At 42.6% G+C, this 19,480-nt stretch overlaps 1 protein-coding gene across 1 annotated transcript in view; it reads left to right on the forward strand.

Moving 5' to 3' along the window:
• Window positions 1-1,515: 1,515 nt before the first annotated feature.
• The window catches only part of CWH43 (cell wall biogenesis 43 C-terminal homolog), a 78,226-nt gene continuing 60,261 nt past the window's right edge, over window positions 1,516-19,480 (forward strand). Inside the window, exons 1-7 of the mRNA XM_055246252.1 lie at window positions 1,516-1,713; window positions 3,714-3,905; window positions 6,683-6,803; window positions 7,164-7,318; window positions 9,777-9,978; window positions 13,596-13,684; window positions 18,911-19,168. Of these exons, the coding sequence (XP_055102227.1) occupies window positions 1,671-1,713; window positions 3,714-3,905; window positions 6,683-6,803; window positions 7,164-7,318; window positions 9,777-9,978; window positions 13,596-13,684; window positions 18,911-19,168 (1,060 nt within the window). The 5' untranslated portion in view covers window positions 1,516-1,670. The remainder of the gene's footprint in view (window positions 1,714-3,713; window positions 3,906-6,682; window positions 6,804-7,163; window positions 7,319-9,776; window positions 9,979-13,595; window positions 13,685-18,910; window positions 19,169-19,480) is intronic.

Raw genomic sequence — 19,480 nt, forward strand, 5'->3', positions numbered from 1 at the left:
CATATTTGTATATGGTGTGAAATATGGATCCAACTTTATTCTTTTGCATACAGATAGTGGTCATAGAATCATTTTTTTGAAAAGACTCTTCCCTGTGGAATTGTCTTGGCAAGTTTGTGAAACTCATTTGACCCTAAAAGGGGGTTTTTATCTCCAGTCTCTCACTTCTATTCCATTAATCTATGTATCTACCCTTGAGATTGAGAGAGCTAGTAATTAACCGATTAAGAACTCTTGACTTGGTCAGGAGCAGTGGCTCACGCTGGTAATCCCAGCACTTTGGGCGGCCAAGGAGGGTGGATCATGAGGTCAGGAGTTTGAGACCAGCCTGGCCAATATGATGAAACCCTGTCTTTACTAAAAATACAAAAATTAGCTGGGCGTGGTGGCATGTGCCTGTAGTCCCAGTTGCGCGGGAGGCTGAGGCAGGAGAATCGCTTGAACCCAGGAGGCGGAGGTTGCAGTGAGCCGAGATTATGCCACCACACTGCAGCCTGGGCAACAGAGCAGGACTCCGTCTCAAACACAACAAAACAGAAAAAACTCTTTGCTCAATACTCCTATGGACTTAATAGCAATGATTGCTGCTAATGTGATTCTAATAATTTTTGGGCATGCCATCATTGTTTAATTTCAGAGCAAACTTTCTGGAACTGATAAATAATAAGCTCTTCTTAAGAAATTAAAGTGCATTAAAATAAATTGCTTTCAGGGGTTCTTAAACAAGTCCAAAACATCCAGGAGTGTGATACATTTGAGCGAGAAATAGCTGGCCTAGTTCACTCTCCACATTAATCAGAACGCCTCCCACCTTCTTTTTAGGGATAAGCACTTTCAAATATCATTATTCATAAACTAGGGGAGGGCCGGGTTTCCACTCGCATCAGTTACTTTCTCTCCCCTGAGACTATCTTGCAGCCGCTGGAATTTTGGGCCCCTTTGCTAGGAGGCAATTAACAAACTGCATTTTTACTATCAAAGCTGAGAGTGGCCCAGCAGTGGCCCTTGCCCTGCCGGCACGCTTCCGATGCGTCGCCCTGGCCTGAAGATCGCCACGGTCGGGTTCGCGCCCCGTGGTCCCCTAAGGCTTCCAGGGAGCTGGAGCCGGTGCACAGGACCTGCTCCTCCAGGGTCCCCATCTGGGTCTCCAGCGGTCCTTCCTCTCTGCCTTCTCCTCGCAGCACACCCCGTGGGCCTAGTCTAAACGAGGGCACCACTGGTCCGGAGTTGCACTTGTTCGCTCCCTCCTGGGCTCTGGCAGCGCTTCATCCCCGGGGTTGCTCCGGGTTCTGGCCCGATAGCAGAGTCAGAGGCGAGACGCATGTCCCCTGCGCCGGCCAAGGGTGCTGCTGGGGCTCGCGCCAAGGAGGCAAAGGCGGGGACCAGAGGCGCCCGAGGCGGCGCAACGCGCACAGGTGGCGCCCAGCCTGGCCAGGCTCTGGCAGGCGAGGCTGGGTGTGGTCGGGAAGGGGCGGGCAGACCGGCCCCACCCCTCCTCGGTTCGGCAAGTGGGCCAGCTGGTTGGGGCTCACTTGGCGAGGGGACGCGGGGACGAGGGGCGCGGACGCGGGCCCGGGAGGACGCGGCGGCGGGGACGTGGGGGCGCAGGGCTAGGGCAGCGGGCCCGGCCCTCACGGCTTTCCTGGAAAGCGCTGCCCCTCGCCGCGGCGATGCCCTCGCTGTGGAGAGAAATCCTGTTGGAGTCGCTGCTGGGTAAGCCGAAGCCCCTCGCCGCGCGGTCGCGGGCGCCAGCTACCTGGGCCCTGTCCAGAGCCATGGCGCTAGGCCAGGTTGGCTGAGTTCGGGTGGGAGGAAAAGGGCGCTCCGTGCCCAGAGTGGAGATGCTTATCGTCCCCTGGGAACTTTTCCTACTGAAGGGAATAAAGGAAAAGACCTAGACTGAAGTCCTCAAGCTGAGTCTGCGAGGCGCCCGCGGGAGACGCCGTAGCCCGAGCTCCCAGCAGCCCTGGGATGGTGCCCAAGGAGCGCGAATTCCCCTCGAGTCGGCCTTGACCCCGCGCGGCCGGCACCGTCCCCAAAGCCTCCCACCCGCGGCCTTTAAGTTTGACTTAATACAGTTCAGCGCTGAACTTTCAAATTCAGAAGGAAAGGGGCACCCGTTTTCCCCAGGAGCTGTAGGTGAACACCGGGCGGCAGCTGCTGCCGTGGGCTGGGCCCAGGACAAGTGGCCTTGGTGTCGGCTGCACACTTGGGCATTTGGCGAAAAGCATCAGACTCGAGTCTCATGAGCTGTCTCACCAGCTTTACAAAATCCCGAGGACAATTTTATTGGTGTAATTCTGTCAGAGCTGTGTGAATAATAAAATCAAAGTTCCCAGACAAACATTTGGGATATTGCTAGAATCCCCGGTTCGTTACAAAACAAAGATCCCTCTGGTCTGGGTGGGGCGCCTTCCTGAGAACTTGATTTTCTGGGAGCTGGTAATTCTCTGGAGGGCTTCAGACTATTTTTTTCTGGCTCAGCCTGTATCTGTAAGTTGGGAGATGTACAGTGCCTAGCATTCAATAAGTACCTCAGGTACTAGGTACTCAGTGCACTTGATCTCATTTAATCCTCCCAACAACACTGTGAAGGGGTTGAAAGTCCTGTTTTGCTGATTAAGAAGGGGAGGTTGGAAAGTCAGTTGGTAGAAAGTTCCCACGCCTAGTGGTTAGACCGGCTACCTTTGGAGCCAGGCTGCTTAGAGTTAGGGCAACTCTGACATTTGCTACTTGTGTAACCTTAGGTACTCACTTAACTTTCTGAGTCTCAGGGTTTTGTTTGTTGTTTTGTTCTTGCTCAGTTTTTGCATTTATAAGAGGGGAGCGGAAATAGTACCCACCTCATAGCATATGGGGCTGTATAAGGAATGAGACAGATGGTCCATGTCAATACTTAGCACAGACCCTAGTGCATGGCAAGTGCCCATAGCGTTAATTATCATTATTGCTCAAGATTATACAGCAGTTGTTGGCAGAGGTATAACTTACTTCAGATCTGGGTATTCCACTACCCTGCACTGCCTCATGAGGATTGGACTGAAAATGGTTTACTCAAGGGGATGACTGCTGCCTCACTCAAGTGCTTTTGGGTGTAGTCTGGGGTTAGAGGAGGGAGTCCTGCTGCTTGCTGCCCTTTTGGACACTCACAATATTTTTCATTATACAGGGGACAACTTAGGTAAGAAAATTTTGTCAATCAGGGTCCTGACGGGATGCCAGATTCAACTCAGATGGTCCAAATGAATAGGACTTAATAAAGAGACTGTCTACAGCCATATGGGCAAGGGAAAGGAACAAGCAAGGGATGTTGAGAGACTCACGGCAGCAGGAAGCCATTCTCTACTGGGGCCTGATGCGAGGAGTGGGAGAATATGTACGTTTCACCAGAAATTTCACTTCTGGGTATATATCCTACAGATATACTCAGTGTCATGTGTTACATAGTGACATTTCACTAGGAAATTGCCATCGCTTTTCTGTCCATCAGTCTCTTAAGCACAACACAGTCAGTGCAGTGAGTTCTGCGGACCCCTACACAGGTGTAGAGCTCTTGTTTTGTTTCATGTCAGTGGAGACAACTGGAACCCAGTTCAGGCCAGAGTCATGAAGAAGAATGACCAGCCCAAGCGGCTGGAGTGGAGGGAGAGGGCTATTATTAGAAACAATGCCGAAGTTACACTTTCTCTCTTTAACTTTTTTTTTTTTTGTAGGATATGTTTCTTGGTCTCTCTACCATGACCTGGGACCGATGATCTATTACTTTCCTTTGCAAACACTAGAACTCACTGGCCTTGAAGGTTTTAGCATAGCATTTCTTTCTCCAATATTCCTAACAATTACTCCTTTCTGGAAATTGGCTAACAAGAAGTGGATGCTAACCCTGCTGAGGATAATCACTGTTGGTAAGATTTAAAAGAATTTCTTTAAGTTGTTTTTTTAAGTTAAAAATCAAGTGAGATTATGTAGACTGTTCTTGGAATACTAAATGTTTGAATTTAAAAAATCAAAGATTTCTCTTTCCCTTACCACTACCATAGAAGAGCTTTAGTAATTGGAAGACTAGACTGAGAATCAATGTGTTTTACGTTTCCAATGCTTTTGCCAGACTAGAAAGACCTAAAAATCACTGCAATGAGTAGGAGAAAGACACCTTAAAGAACTGATCAGCTCTTGAATATGTTGTATTTTTCTTTCCAACTGTGACATAACACTCAGGAACCATTTAAAAAAGTTTGTTAAATAATAATTCACAAGAAATGTGAAAATTATGATGAAAAACACCACAGTAAGCAGTCAAACAAGAAACTAGGAAAAATATTTGCAACTCTTTTAGCCAAAGGGCTAATTTCTCTTATATATAGAGTTCCTACAAACCAATAATAAAAAGAGACCAAAACTCAATAGAAAAGGGGGCACAGGACCTGATCAGTTCACTGGAAAGGAAATACAATTAGTTCTTAAAAATGGAATCAAATGTATAGATCATAAATTATACACATACAGATATGTTTATCTATAGTTTGACCAGTAGATCGGCAAACAGCAGTCTGACTGCACTGTGCAGTAAGGGTGGGGAAACAGGCACTCATACATTGCTGGTGTGAGCATCCATTGGCACAACCTCTATGGAGAACAATTTAGCAGTATTATCAAAATTACAAATATGCATATTTCACCAGAAATTCCACTTCTAGGAATATATCCTACAGATATACTCACAGTCACGCATTGCCTAGTGACATTTCACCAGGACATTGCCATCACACAACACAGTCAGAGCAGTGAGTTCTGTGGATTCCCACAAAGGTATAGAGCTCTTGTTTTGTTTTGTGTCAGTAAAGATGAAGTCTTGCTATGTTGCTCAGGCCGATCTCGAATTCCTGAGCTCAAGCCATTCTCCCTGGCCTCCCACAGTGCTGAGATTATAGGTGTGAGCCACTGCTCATGGCCTAGAGCTCTTGTTTTTAAAACAACTCAGGCTCAGAAGGATAGTGGTAAAAACTCCTGAGAAGTGTGCCCTTTACAAAGTTGGTGTCCATAGGAATTGAAAGACATGTCAAATGGTCTTGAAATTTTCAGCTCCAGAAATAACAAATGAAGTTTCCTACCCTTAACTGAGTATATAATTATTGATTTCAACTGGCATTGGCTTACAGTATCCTTACATGAACCACCGTAGCTCCGAGTCTTGCAAGATTCATTTCCTTATCACACTCCAGGTTGATTTTATGGGAGTGATCTCATAGGTGGTACTTTCTTGTCACCTTTGGTGCTGCCTATATGGGCCTTACCTATAGATCCACAGACTGAGTAGTTACTGGGACAGTTTCCATTACTTAAGTCCATTTTTGGCCTAGTAACTTCTGGTGACGGTAAGGGATGTGATATAAAATAAGTTTGGGGTAGATATTGTATTTTATTTTGATGCTTCCTATTCCCTTTTCACTTTCTTCCTCCATGAAAACCCATCCCCTTGAGCAGAAGTAGAATTATATTTGGAAATATGGAATAGGTAGGGAACATTACTCAGAGTTGAGGAGGAAGTGGCCAATCTCTGCTAAATGCTGTTCCAGGTGACCATTGAGCTTTGTTGTTGCTAACAGAGGTTGAAGTAAGCCACGATTTGTCTTAAAACTCCCTACAAATACTTCTTAAGGACATGAAACAACTTTGTTTTTAGAGTCCTGAGATATTCTTGTATAAATACAGAGAGGATCTGAGCGTTACATGCCATCTCACTTCTGGCACCTCAGATATTTTAGGTTAATTACTGTGTAATTAACTATGAAACCAGTTAATACTCCTATCAATTTAGATTATTTGTGACCCACCAGAATGGCTATAATCAAAAAAGGCAGACAATAATAAGTGTTGACAAGGATGTGGGGAAATTGGAACCTTCACACATTACTGGTAGAAATATAAGAAATGTAAAATGGCACAGCTGCTTTGGCAAAGCGTGATAGAAGCAGTTATTGTATGATCTAACAACTCTATTCCTTGGTATGTACTCAAGAAAAATGGTAACATCTGTTCACACATAAACTTGTACACAAATGTTCATAGCAGCATTATTCATGAGAGCCACAAAATGGAAACAACCTAAATGCCCATCAACTGATACATGGATAAACAAAATGTAGTATATACATGCCATGGAATATTATATAGCTATGAGAAATAATGAAACACTGATACATGCTACAACCTGGATGCACCCTGAAAACGTTATGCTAAGGGAAACAAGGCAGTCACAAAAGGCCACATATTGTACAATTTAATATGAAGTGCCCAGAATAGGAAAAATTCGTAGAGACAGAAAATAGATTAGTGGTTGCCAGAGGCTAGGGGATGTGGAGAGAAGGGAATGAGAAGTGACCTGCTAATGGGGATGGGGTTTCTTTTTGGGGTGATGAAATTGTTCTGGAATTAGATAGTGGTGATTGTTGCACAACTTTATGAGTATACTAAAAACCATTGAATTGTATATTTTAACATGGTGACTTTTATGATATGTGAATTGTATTTCAATAAAAATTTTAAATACATATATAAAATTATACATCAACTCTGTCTTCCTGAGTATAAAGGTGGTATCAGATAACATGCATCGATGCAGATCACGGAGTTCCAATCCACGCTTGCCAGAAATGCTTAGCTCTCCCTATTTTGTTTGTAGGCAGCATAGCCTCCTTCCAGGCTCCAAATGCCAAACTTCGACTGATGGTTCTTGCACTCGGGGTGTCTTCCTCGCTGATAGTGCAAGCTGTGACTTGGTGGTCAGGAAGTCATTTGCAAAGGTATGGTTAATGTTTCATGTACTTATAGACAAACAAGTATAACCAGTTACCAAAGGGAAACCTGGGGCCAGGAGTTCCAGGTTATAGTTCTTACCTTCCATATGGCCTTGTCGAAGTCTCCTTTTTTTCCTTTTCCCAAAACAAGGACGTGAATACTTGCCATCAATCTCAATAAGGTTTTGAAAATTAAAGAATTATAGCAAGTTGCTGAAGTTGCTATATAGAGGCCAAGTCACATTCATTATTGCAAATTACCAATAAGACTATTTCAGCCACTTATTCTATGAAACTGAAATTCATGATGGACATAGTACATTGAGTCCACATAAAAAGTGTTTAAAAATACTTTTGCACTTACAGGTACCTCAGAATTTGGGGATTCATTTTAGGACAGATTGTTCTTGTTGTTCTACGCATATGGTATACTTCACTAAACCCAATCTGGAGTTATCAGATGTCCAACAAAGTGATACTGACATTAAGTGCCATAGCCACACTTGATCGTATTGGCACAGGTAATACAGTAACTTAGGAATTTCCTCTTTTGCAGAGCTTACCTTTCCTATGTGAATGTTGCACATCTTGAAAAGAAAATCTATAAAAGTAGTCTTTCTGCATTATATCTATATTTCAGCTTTTTCTTCCTCTGAAATAATAATTGGTGCGGCCAGTGGGCTATTTGCTAAGCAGGAGGCACATTTTCCTTGCCTGTACAGACAGATGGTGAAAATAAAATACCATTACTGGTTTGTAGCACTGTGGCAGTGGGAGACAAGAACCAGGCCTCATATCCCAGCTGGCAGTCAGCTCTGTCTTCCTCCTCCTTTCCCCTGGTCAGGGCTCTCTAGGATGGGATTCTCCATCCTCCACCTCCACACTGACCCCAGTACATCTGTAACATTAAGGAAAGTTTCTGTGACCTATAGCTGTCACTGGAACTCCCTGGGTTTTTTTTCCCAGAGGTCTGAAGCTCCAAATCTAAGACTTGAAAAGAAAGGAAACCTTGCATATGCATGCCGACTTTCCAATTACCTGTCTCTCCCAGGGGCCAGCTTTCTCTGAGACAGAAACATGCCCAGCTTGGAGTTTGTTTTACAAACCAACCCGAGACTTTTCTAAAAAGAAGGGAGAAGTATTAGTAGATTCTGGTTAACTTGCTCCTAGCTTTTTGTGTAACTCTCAGTGAGTCACTGTTCTTCTGTAACTAAAAGGTGAAATCTCACAGATTAATGGAAGTTCAGAGGGTATTGGCTCACCACAAACAAAGTGCTTGTATAATTCCCCCTGTGACTTAGAATTCGGTCTCGTCCCCTAACATATGCTTTACATTCATATCTAGAGGCAGAGACTTGGGCAGCCCATTTTGCAGGTACAGCCTGATAAATATCCGAACTTCAGGGTACTGTTTACATTTCCTGACTTTTCTTCTATCTGGCCTCTGTTTTAAACGTATGTGACCCAGTTCCTGGCTGGCAGTCCCTGCCTCCATTTCTGCTCTGTGCCTTCCTTTATAAAACTGACTGTTCACCCTGCAACTTCTCAGCCTATCTGAGCATACCAAGTATTTTTTGTAGTTTCCTTTGAAGATTTGTTGGGTCCTGGGTGGGGGTGGAGTCACCCACTGTAATACACTGCATTTTACTCAGCAAATTCAGTTAGATGGCTCTTTTTCCTCAAAACTTTCTGCTGAGCCCCCAGACCCCTGGCCTCCCTTCTGTCACCACCGCCCTCTGCCACTCCATCCCATCCCCATAGCTCTCGGCTCTGCCCCTCCTCACTCTGATCCTGTTAATGTCAGAGAAGCTTTCTTGGGCAATTAGACTGCCAGCCATACAGTCAGACCCTAAGACCTTCCTTCTGTCCTGTAGAGGGCTGGATGGGGTCACAAAGCATCTGCCCAATAGGCTCTCTCTGTTTCTACGAAGAAGTCCTCCTGCTGGCATCTTCTCCAGTTGTTACAGTTTTGTGTGTGAAGTCATTGCTGTGACGAATTGGACCTCTTGGCTAAACAGTACCAAGGAGCTACACTGCCCAAGCTCCAATCCCAGGTTCCTAGGTTATCTTTACCAGCTGTGTGAACTTGGAAAGGCTACCTGATCTCTCTGGGTCTGTTTTCTTGTTTTTGAGATGGAGTTTCACTCTTGTTGCCTGGGCTGGAGTGCAGTGTCGCGATCTCGGCGCACTGCAACCCCTGCCTCCCAGGTTCAAGCGAGTCTCCTGACTCAGCCTCCTGAGTAGCTGGGATTACAGGCGTCTGCCACTATGCCCGGCTAACTTTTTTTTTTTGTATTTTTAGTAGAGACAGGGTTTCACCATGTTGGCCAGGCTGGTCTCAAACTCCTGACCTCAGGTGATCCAGCCGCCTCTGCCTCCCAAAGTGCTGGGATTGCAGGCTCGAGCCACTGTGCCTGGCCCTGTTTTCTAATTCGTAAAACAGGATTAATAGTAGAGCCTACCTCATAAAGTTGTGAAAGTTAAATGAGTTAATATAAAGTTAATATACAGGGCTTGGAAGAGGGGTTGGTGCACAGTGGCTGCCCAGTCAATGCACTAATATTACTCTGCATCCACAGAGGGTGAGATGAGAGCCCTGTTCTTTGGGAGGAAGCAGCTTGTGTACTGGAAATGTTCCACTCAATTTGTACAACATTTGTTCCCAAACACAAACACTTTTTCTGCAATGCGTTAACTTCACATGAAGCAAATAATTTTCTGCATTTTCACCTGTTGAATTCCAAAATGCCTTTTCTCCCTTAAACCATTCCTTATCTGGCCTGCATGGAATTATCTCTCCCACTAAATAGCTGTCAGCACGTTTAGCTTCGTATTGTAGTTGCATGTCTCATCTCGTCTTCCGAAGTAAGCTTCTTGAAGCCAAGTTACCATTTCTCCCCCTGCTAAAAGTCTGCTAAATGTAGAGCGCGAATTTCCATATAACTAAACTTTTTCCATATATGTATTTTTTAATTCTAGATGGTGACTGCAGTAAACCTGAAGAAAAGAAGACTGGAGAGGCAGCCACGGGGATGGGCTCTAGACCCCACTGGCTGCTGGCAGGGGCTGCTTTTGGTAGCCTTGTGTTCCTCACCCACTGGGTTTTTGGAGAAGTCTCTCTTGTTTCCAGATGGGCAGTGAGTGGGCATCCACATCCAGGACCAGATCCTAACCCATTTGGGTGAGTTTGGGTTTGGAAGCAATCACAAAATTGGCAGTTACGCCTGGAGGAAGCAATGCCTCCTTTGTCAGACAGCTAGGTCTGTGCTAGCCAGATATTTCAAACCCACTCTCCCTAGATATCAGAATGTGGCGTGAAATTATTGTGTGCTCTGGAGAGAAGGGCACCCGAAGGGTCTTTTCCGCCGTGCAGAAGGATTGCTGAAAAGTAGATATGGGAGGCCCAATGGTTGCACACAGCTAAGTAAGAGGTTCCCAGAGCTCCAGCATAGGCATCCCGAGGAATGCCTGCACAGAAGAGCATTCTCAGTGGTGGGAGAGGAGCAGCATTCCCTGGCCATTTCCTCCAGACCCTCTGGTTATGGTTATGGGCATTTAGTAGGACAAGACCACAGTCCTCCGAGGAGACTAGATTGGCTGCCTGGGGCACAGATCTCTATTCTCAGCAAAGGAGGGCAGCGCCAGGAGATCCCTGCATCTTCTGGTACTTTCTTGTTCCAGCTGTGGGACACACGGGGAGTTAGTAGTCTGGAGTCAAGTGTTGGTCCTTGTGTTTGGTCCTTTTTAACCCTCTCTCTGCTCTTCCTGACACATCTTTTCTCTTGTAACTGGCTCCATCTCTTCTTGCAAAAAAATTGGAGGAATTCTTAAAAGATCTGCCTCTGATATCTTTTCTCTCTTGTAGTGCTGAATTCTCACAATTGAAGGCATGCAGCTGCCTACTGGACCTTTCCCCAGCAGGGATCTGGGCATGTCCCACAGGCTTGTCAACCTCAGCTTGTCCAAATCTGAACTCAGTATTTCCTAGTCCTCCACGCATGTTCTTCTTCCCCCATGCCCAGGTCCACTTTGTCTGTCCACCTCATCATCCAAACCTGAAACCAAGAGTTCGCGCAGAATTCTCCATCTTCCTCATTTTCTCCAACTCAGTTCTATGACTTCTCTTAGATTAACCCCTTCCTCTCTATCCCTAAGTACATCTGCCTTAGTGGAGTCCTCACCATTTTTTCATTCAGGCTATTACTGTTGTCTCCTAATTGTCTCTCTTTAGCAGAATCTTCTCCACATGGCTCCAGAATGATCTCTGTAAAATGCATATCTGATTCCACCACTCCTTTACTTATAATCTCTCAGCAGTTCCCCACCCAATACCAGGCGAAAATACTGCCCCCAATTCTCCCATATAAGGCAGGATGTGGCCCCCCTACTTATCTTTCCAAATGCTTTCTGATCTTATCCTCCTGCTTCACCTGAGTCGAACCCACTTGCGCTTCTCTGGAAGTGCCAGACTCTTCCAGTCCCCCCTCTGCCTGGGCTTGCTTTTCTGCCTTGATGTCCTGGCAAGCCCTATTCCCTTCAAAACCCAGCACAAACATTTTCTCTGTGAATTATTCTCTTATCACAGGGGATACTCCTTTATGCCACATACTATAATACTTTGAGCCAATCAATTTTTATATATGTGTTATATATGTGTACACACACACACACATATGTATCTGTTAGAAACTCTATATTCTGTATTACAGATTTTAAAAAATGTTTTTCTTCCTGTCTAGACACTAAGTCTCCTGAGGGCAGGGAATGGGAAAAGGAATGAATATTGATTACTTACTCTGTGTCAGGTCCTGAACAAGGACGTTTGAAAATATTATTTCATTTAGAGTCTTTATCTTCTTCCATATCTGGGAGGAAGGCAGAGAAGAAAGAAAGGAACAAAAGGCCAGAGAGGAAGGAAGAAGTTTATTCCTATGTGTTAAAGCTTAGTTTCCAAAGTTACCTGTGAAAACAAGCATAAGTTTTGTGGCAGAGTAAAGGAAGAACTTTAATGGTAAATGGTGAGTCCTGGTAGCGAGGAGAGACTCACCATTCAACTCTGGGCCAGTCATGTTACCTCCCTGGCCTTGCTTTTCTCACAAGAAGAATGTAACTAAACTTCAGGGAGAAATTTTCTCACATATATAAAATGAGCATTTGCTTCTCAGACATTTCCTAATCCTGTATGTTAGAATGAGACATTGAAGACAGAAATGCAACTCACGAGACCAGCATTTCCCAAACTGTGTTCTGTGAGATGCTGGTTTCTTGAGATGTTAATGGTTACTCTGAGAAAAAGAAAATGCTTCTACATCCAATAGGTTGAGGAAACAGTGCGTTTCAATCTCCCTTTCTTTGTGCTTCACAATGCACATCAGCATATTAGAGACTTTTGGAGGTTTCTCAAAGTTATTTGAACATGGAATTCTTCTTTAGAACATCTATTAATATCTGACAGAATAGGTGTGTTTCTCAGAACCAGCTTGAGAAATGTTGCATTAGACCATCATCGTGAATAGCTGGGACTACAGGCACTTGACACTACACCTGGTTCACTTAAAACTTTTTTTTTTTTTTTTTCGTAGAGGCAAGGTCTCACTATTTTTTCCAGGCTGGTCTCAAACTCCCGGCTTCAAACGATCCTCCCACCTCTGCCTCCCAAAGTGCTGGTATTACTGTCATGAGTCACTGTGCCTGGACCTATCTGCATTATTTATTAATGGTGTTTATTATATGTCTCCCCCACTGGAATATGAGCTCTATGGGAGAAAGGGATCGTTGTTCATTCATGCATCCCAAACACCTAGCACGGAGCCTGGCACATGGTGGGCACTCAAAAATATTTGTTGTTGATTTGGGAGTAGAAAAAGATCCACACTGTCTTTCATGGCCTCTTCTCATATTTGGTCTTCTGTAGCCCCAGGGTCATTCTTACACAGGTAGGAGCAGGCAGTAATGTGGCTAGTAGCCTCATCCCAGAGCCTGAGGACCATTTTAGATTCTTAGTCCTATGTGGGCTACTGTGTATGACCTCAAGCAGGTTACTTACGTGCTCTTTCCCCCAGTATTCTCCTCTGCAAAATGGGGATAATATTAGCATTTATCTTATAGGCACATGAGAATTAAATGAATAATAATTACAGGGGAAAATCTTAAAATAGTGCCTAGTATGTAGTGCATGCTATGGTTTTGAGCTTAATTTATGTGACAGCTACTTAAATGAGTCCTATGTTCTAGCTATTATTGTTTCTGGGTTTCCTTCTAAAGTTTAGTTAAATTTCTTTTTTCCTCCTCTTGCAACTTTTTGCCAAAATAGCAAAAGAATAAAATAGTTTGTGGTTGTTTTAAAAGACACACAGCTATCAGTTATTTATCAAACTGACACTGGTCTTGGGAAGGCAGAGACTCTAGGCAAGAGCAGTATTGAGGTAGAGGAAAGAAAGAAAAAAAAGCAAACTAAATAGAAACCATTCCAATGACCTTTGCTTTTTGTTCTTGGCAGAATCATTTAAAATGTTACTGACCAACATGGACTGTACTTTAATAGTCTGAGAAAGCTTGGTTACTGTGCTTACGTGATAAGTTGGCAGATATCATTGATCTCATGGCAGAGGTTTTATTCCTCCTCTGTTCTGAATGTGTATAATATTGGCTCCCAGTGGGCTCTCATGATCGCACTGGTTGTTTCACACACATTATCGCTTATATGTACCCAGAGGTGGGAGGTATATTTCTATTTTATATTCAGGATGATGAAATATTACTAATGTCACATGTCTTAGAGCATGTCCTTTTTCACAGAGGTGCAGTACTGCTGTGCTTGGCAAGTGGATTGATGCTTCCAGCTTGTTCGTGGTTTTGTGGTACTGGTTTGATCTGGTGGGTTACAGGTATGTGGAAGTTACCTGCAGATAGAACATCACTGAGCTTGGTTATCCGGTTTGTTTGCAAACATGCGCAACTCGGCTAAAAGTAGATACAACCACACAAATATGTACTGTGGCCAAATGGGCTGTTGCAAACAGCAACTATAACGCAGATGTCACCAAGGTCACCAGTGACTACCTGCTCTGAGTTCCTGCTTCCTCCTACCTCCGCCTCCCTCTCCTCCTGTGGCTGTGCTGCTTTCCTGGACTACACTGCCATAATACTACCTACTCTCAAAAATACATAAACAAGGCACATGTGTTAAGTAGCAGATTTATAAAAATTCTTGACTTTTAATTAAAATATATTATTTTATTTGTATAAATTTATGGGTTACAAGTGAGATTGATTGATTGATAACTTTTAAGTTCAGGGGTACATGTGCAGGTTTGTTATATAAGTAAATTCGTGCAATGGGGGTTTGTTGTACAGATTATTTTGTTACTCAGGTAATAAGCCTAGTACCCGTTATTCTTCCTGATCCTCTCTCTCCTCCTACCTGCCTCTGGTAGACCCCAGTGTCTGTTGTTCCCCTCTTTGTGTCCATGTGTTCTCATCATTCAGCTCCCATTTAATGATAACATGCAGCATTTGGTTTTCTGTTCCTGCATTAGTTTGCTAAGGATAATGGCCTCCAGCTCCATCCGTGTTCCTGCAAAGGATATGATCTCATTCTTCTTTATAGCTGCATAGTATTCTGTGGTGTATATTATCACATTTTCTTTATCCAGTTTACCATTGATGGGCATTTAGGTTGATTCCATGTCTTTGCTACTGTGAATAGCGCTGCAATGAACATATGCGTGCATGTGTTTTTATGGTAGAACAATTTATATTCCTTTGGTTACATACCCAGTAATGGGATTGCTAGGTCAAATGGTAATTCTGTTTTGAGGAATTGCCACACTGATTTCCACAATTGTTAGACTAATTTACACTCTCACCAGCAGCGTATAGATGCATAGATTGGGTAGTGGTCAAGTCAGAGTTCTTAGCCTATCCCTCACCTGATGGATACAGTGAACCCATTAAGTAATTCTCATCAGTAGCAGATTTTACTGAGGAGATGAGGGCTGTGCATTGCCATATTGCTAGCTGCCAGACCTCTTTCACTCTTCAAGATTCCTTGCTTTTCTGTGTTTCAAAAATGCCCTTTAGAATTCCATGATGAAGCTCCATTTCCCTTTCTCCTTTACATGTAACAGTGGAGCTCCCAGCATTCCACCCAGCTTTCCATGTCTGGATCCATGTCATGGATCCCACCCAGGGGTCCATGTCTGCTTACTCAAAGACCTGACCCATCTCTTCCCAGTTATACCCTTTAGGACCCCAGAAGTATCAGTGAAGACAATCATGTTTTGGGCTGCCCTCTTCCCTCTCCCCTAGTCTTTGTGAAGAGGAGGGAGCATTGAACTTATTTTCCTATAACAGAATTATGCCAGCCCTCCTCCTTTCCCTTAAAAGGCAGTATTTAATGATTATAGTCAGGTTTTCTGAATCTAAGTAAAAAAAACCACTTTATTATATAGCAAATACTGTATTTGGTTTATGTGAGGAGAGATGAGATGTTGTTAATACATGTTAATTAAGTTGGTGATTCAGAGTGGTACTCTAGATGCTGTGTGTGGGTTTGAGAGACTGTATCAGTAATAGAAGATTTAGGATGACAACATGGCAAGTGAATTTCTGTACACCATAAGTGCCATCACATTTGCATGGAAATGTATGTGTAATCCAGATACATGGCTAAATCGATGAGGTTGGCCAGGCCCTCTTCCTCCTGGAGCTATGTGAGCACACTGTTGCAGTCTTGTTGAGCTGTTTGTACTTGCTTGTGTATTTTTTGATAGGCATTGTATTTGGAGCCTGTGGAGGTTTGTGTGTACACAGCAGTAATCTTTCTTCTCATCAGAGAGTTTATTTGTGAGATTCCTAAGGAAAAGGGCCAGGAAAGTTTGTCAGTGCTGAGTTTGCATTAAGCATATACAGTAGCTTCTTAATCTGCATATAACTTGGAAAAGGAAAAAGAAATACATTGAGAGTTTGTTCAGCATTTATATCATGCCTTTTCTCATAAAGTAGAAGCAAAGTGCTTATTGGGCAGGTAGTTAACAGCTTCATTTTAACGTGAAGAACACAGAGAAATAGACTGTTAAAGAACAGAAAAGCTGTGAACCTACTGTCTTATACTTATTTCCCCAGACAAGTAAGGTCATATCCTTGAGAGTCAAACCTAATCTAGTTTTGCTGTCTCTCTGGAGTGTTAAATAGTAGCTTTAAAGACTCTAAGAGAAGCAGATTTAAGGCTTCTAGAAGGCTGCTTGCAGTAGAAGAAAGCAGGGCCGTAATTCACCAGCTTCATCTTGCTTTCTGATCACTTACTCACCTGCAATAAGTTGGAGCTCAAGCTTAATTATCTGGAGGTGGTCCCCACTTTTCACTGTGATTTGTCTCTGGAAACCACACAATAAAGCAAGCTGTGGCCAAAGGAATCCTGTTTTCCCATTGTACAGTTTACGTTGACAATCCCAACTGGAGACTCAGCATGAAATTAATTATGGCAGTGACTGAACAATTTCGTACAAGCAAAGATACAGGTGCTTTAAATGTTGATAGTGGTTAAATTAGTAAAGCCAGAGTACTATTTTTTAAAAAGGCTAGATATAGTAAACACATTGATAGGACCCCATTGTACTGTAGTGTCCAGATAATTTTACTATATAGAAAACTTGATTTATTGAAAACTTACCTGTCAGTTATTATAACTGTTATTGAAATAGTTACTATTACTTCTCCTTGATGTCTTTGATGTTGTACAGATTTGGGGGAGATTATTGGAAGGGCTCAAACAAAAGCGGTTAAGGAATACAGTTAAGTGAAAAAGGTAAAGTGACTAACAGTGCATATCATATACTATCATTGGTGTACAAAAAGGAAGGGAAATGCATGTACATATGTATTTCTTTGTATGTGTAGAGTATCTCTGGAAGGATGCAAAGGTAAGTGCTTACGCTGGATTGGTTGCCATCACTAAGGGGAACAAACGGGTTACGGGTCAAAAGTCCCTTTTGTAGCATTTGAATTGTAATTTTGAATTTATAACCTACTTAAACAGTACAATTTTGGTGGATTTAAAATATAGAGCCTATTTAAAATTAGAAATAAAAATGATAACAGTCAAGATAAATTTGAGAGATGTTTTCATTCCCTCTAGATAATTCTCTGTAGTAAGACAAAGAGAACAATATTATTCTAACGTCTTCAGATTACAGTATCAAATTCGGGATCATTCTTTTAAAAACAGTCATTGTAAGCCATAAGTAAGAAAAATTCAACCTCACTAATAGTCAAATAAGTGCAATTTAAAATGTCATAGCATTTTCGACCTTAATTTGGTAAAGATTTTTGGCATTATTACATATATTTGGTGAAGATTTTTACCAAATTAAAGGTGAAATTTTGGCAGGATTTAAGAGGTGTCGAGACTTGGCAAGTTTTCTGCAGGAAGCAAAGACAAGTATTAGGTTTCCTGAAAGTTGGGTATAAGGTTTCCTGAAAGTTGGGTATAAGGTTTCCTGAAAGTTGCTTTCAGGAAAGCAACTGGTCACAAGTCATGACTTTAAAATACTTAATGCCCCTTAACATAAGAGTTGTGTTGCTAGGAATCCGCTTTAAGGAGATAATAGGTAATGTGGTAAGGGATCATGAACATCACACTGTTGTTTTAAAAGCTTGACGTAGGAACCTTCACAAATGGCCGGCAATAGGAAAATGCTTACTTATATTGTGGTGTATTTATCCAGTGAAGTATTATATGTACATTAAAATGTTTTAGAAAAAAATTATTTACACTAGTAAATGTTCCTGATATAATGTTTCATACAAAGCAGCATATAGTCTTTAATATGTGGTACAATTCCATTTATGTAAAAATACTTCTGTATATACACAGAAGATGACTTAGAAATACACAGAAATATTGGCTGTGGTTATCTCCATCTTAGACAATCCTTAATTGCTTCTTTTCAGTTCTGTATTTTTAAAATTTCTAAAGCAAATAGGCATTACAGTTGTTTTATTTTAAAATGAAAAAATTCCATTGAGAATCTAGGTATTTGAAGATCTCCCTATGGAGTTAAACTCCATGGGTTGTAGAGGACCTTGGAATCTAGTTCTCATGCTCATCTGAGAGATGTTCTTTTTGAAGTGGGGAGAAATAGGCAGTCAGGCAGGTGGCATTGCCCTGTGATGGTGCAATGGAATGTACTGATGAACTTATTGAGCCGTGGGGCATTAAGATGCTGACTGGGGCCACTTTCTGCTTCCCACTCCTTTCTGGAGTTCTTGGCCGAAGTAGTGAAGAGCCTGCTGTAGCTACCCTTGAAGGGTGGGTCCCAATTATACAACATGGATTGGAATGTTTCAAAAATGCCATATTTTCTATGGAAAGGGGTTATATTGATGGTCCCAAGATGGAGTGGACCCTGCAGTGCTATTTCAAAGCTGATTTCACAAGAATTGAGGGAAAGGTTATTTGACCTCAGCATTGGCTCAATAAACTAACATTTACAGAGTGCCTGCTGTGGATCAGGCAGAATGCATAGCTCTCGACACCTAGCAGGCTGTCGGGTAATGAATGAACTGATTGCAGAATTGCTAAAGCAGTGAGCCTACAAATGCTACCTCTTCTCTTGGGGCTGTGTGGTTGGAAAAGTCAATGTACCTCTTGTAGGACAGGTGGTAGCATTTAGATGGACAGAAATTCCTTAGAAGCCCCTTAACAGAAGTGTTCTAGAAACCACACTCTACCTGTTTTCTAATGTCCTGCATCTGATTGGTTAAATGCAATGGACATATTTTTGGTATTGCAGATAATTTTAGTTTTTATTGCTGTTAGGATCTTAACAGCAATTACCTAAAAATACCTTTTTCCCTCCTCCTGCCCTTTCTGAAGAAATAGCACTGAACTGAGATTTACTAGATCCACATTCTACCTCCAGTTGAGACAATAACTGGCTGTGTGACATTGGGCAAATCACATTAACCTTGTCAGACCTTAGTTTTCTCATCTGTCTGGAGACTGGATCAGTATACCCCTAAGGTCTGTTGTGGTCCTAAAGGCTATAAATTGGTCATCCTCTAAGCTCGACTGCTTTCCTGCCTGATTCGTTTCTCTCTCTCACAAACAGGAACAGCTTCAGCTGCGGGGCTCCTTTACCTGCACACATGGGCAGCTGCTGTGTCTGGCTGTGTCTTCGCCGTCTTTACTGCGTCCATGTGGCCTCAAACACTTGGACACCTTATTAACTCAGGGACAAACCCTGGGAAAACCATGACCATTGCCATGATATTTTATCTTCTAGAAATATTTTTCTGTGCCTGGTGCACAGCTTTTAAGTTTGTCCCAGGAGGTGTCTACGCTAGAGAAAGATCAGATGTGCTTTTGGGTGAGTACATTTGAAAGGTCTGGATTAAAATAATTGCTCAAAAATATCCTTATGGACTGACCAGGATTTAGCACCTTATGTAACTGGTGGAAATAAACAGGATGATCTAGCTTTCTTAGTAAAATAGACTCTCTTGATTAAAACACAAAACCTGGAGAGATGTTTAAATTATAAATTAAAATCAAATGTATTAATTTACCAGCGCATTTCAGTAATACTTATTACTACAAAGGTCTTTTAAATTAATTAGTTGTGAAGAGATTCAGTCCCTACTAAAGCGTAAACAATGTAACACTTGTGTTATACGATGTG

Source organism: Symphalangus syndactylus, chromosome 16, assembly GCF_028878055.3.
Source record: "Symphalangus syndactylus isolate Jambi chromosome 16, NHGRI_mSymSyn1-v2.1_pri, whole genome shotgun sequence".
Classification (NCBI taxonomy): domain Eukaryota; kingdom Metazoa; phylum Chordata; class Mammalia; order Primates; family Hylobatidae; genus Symphalangus; species Symphalangus syndactylus.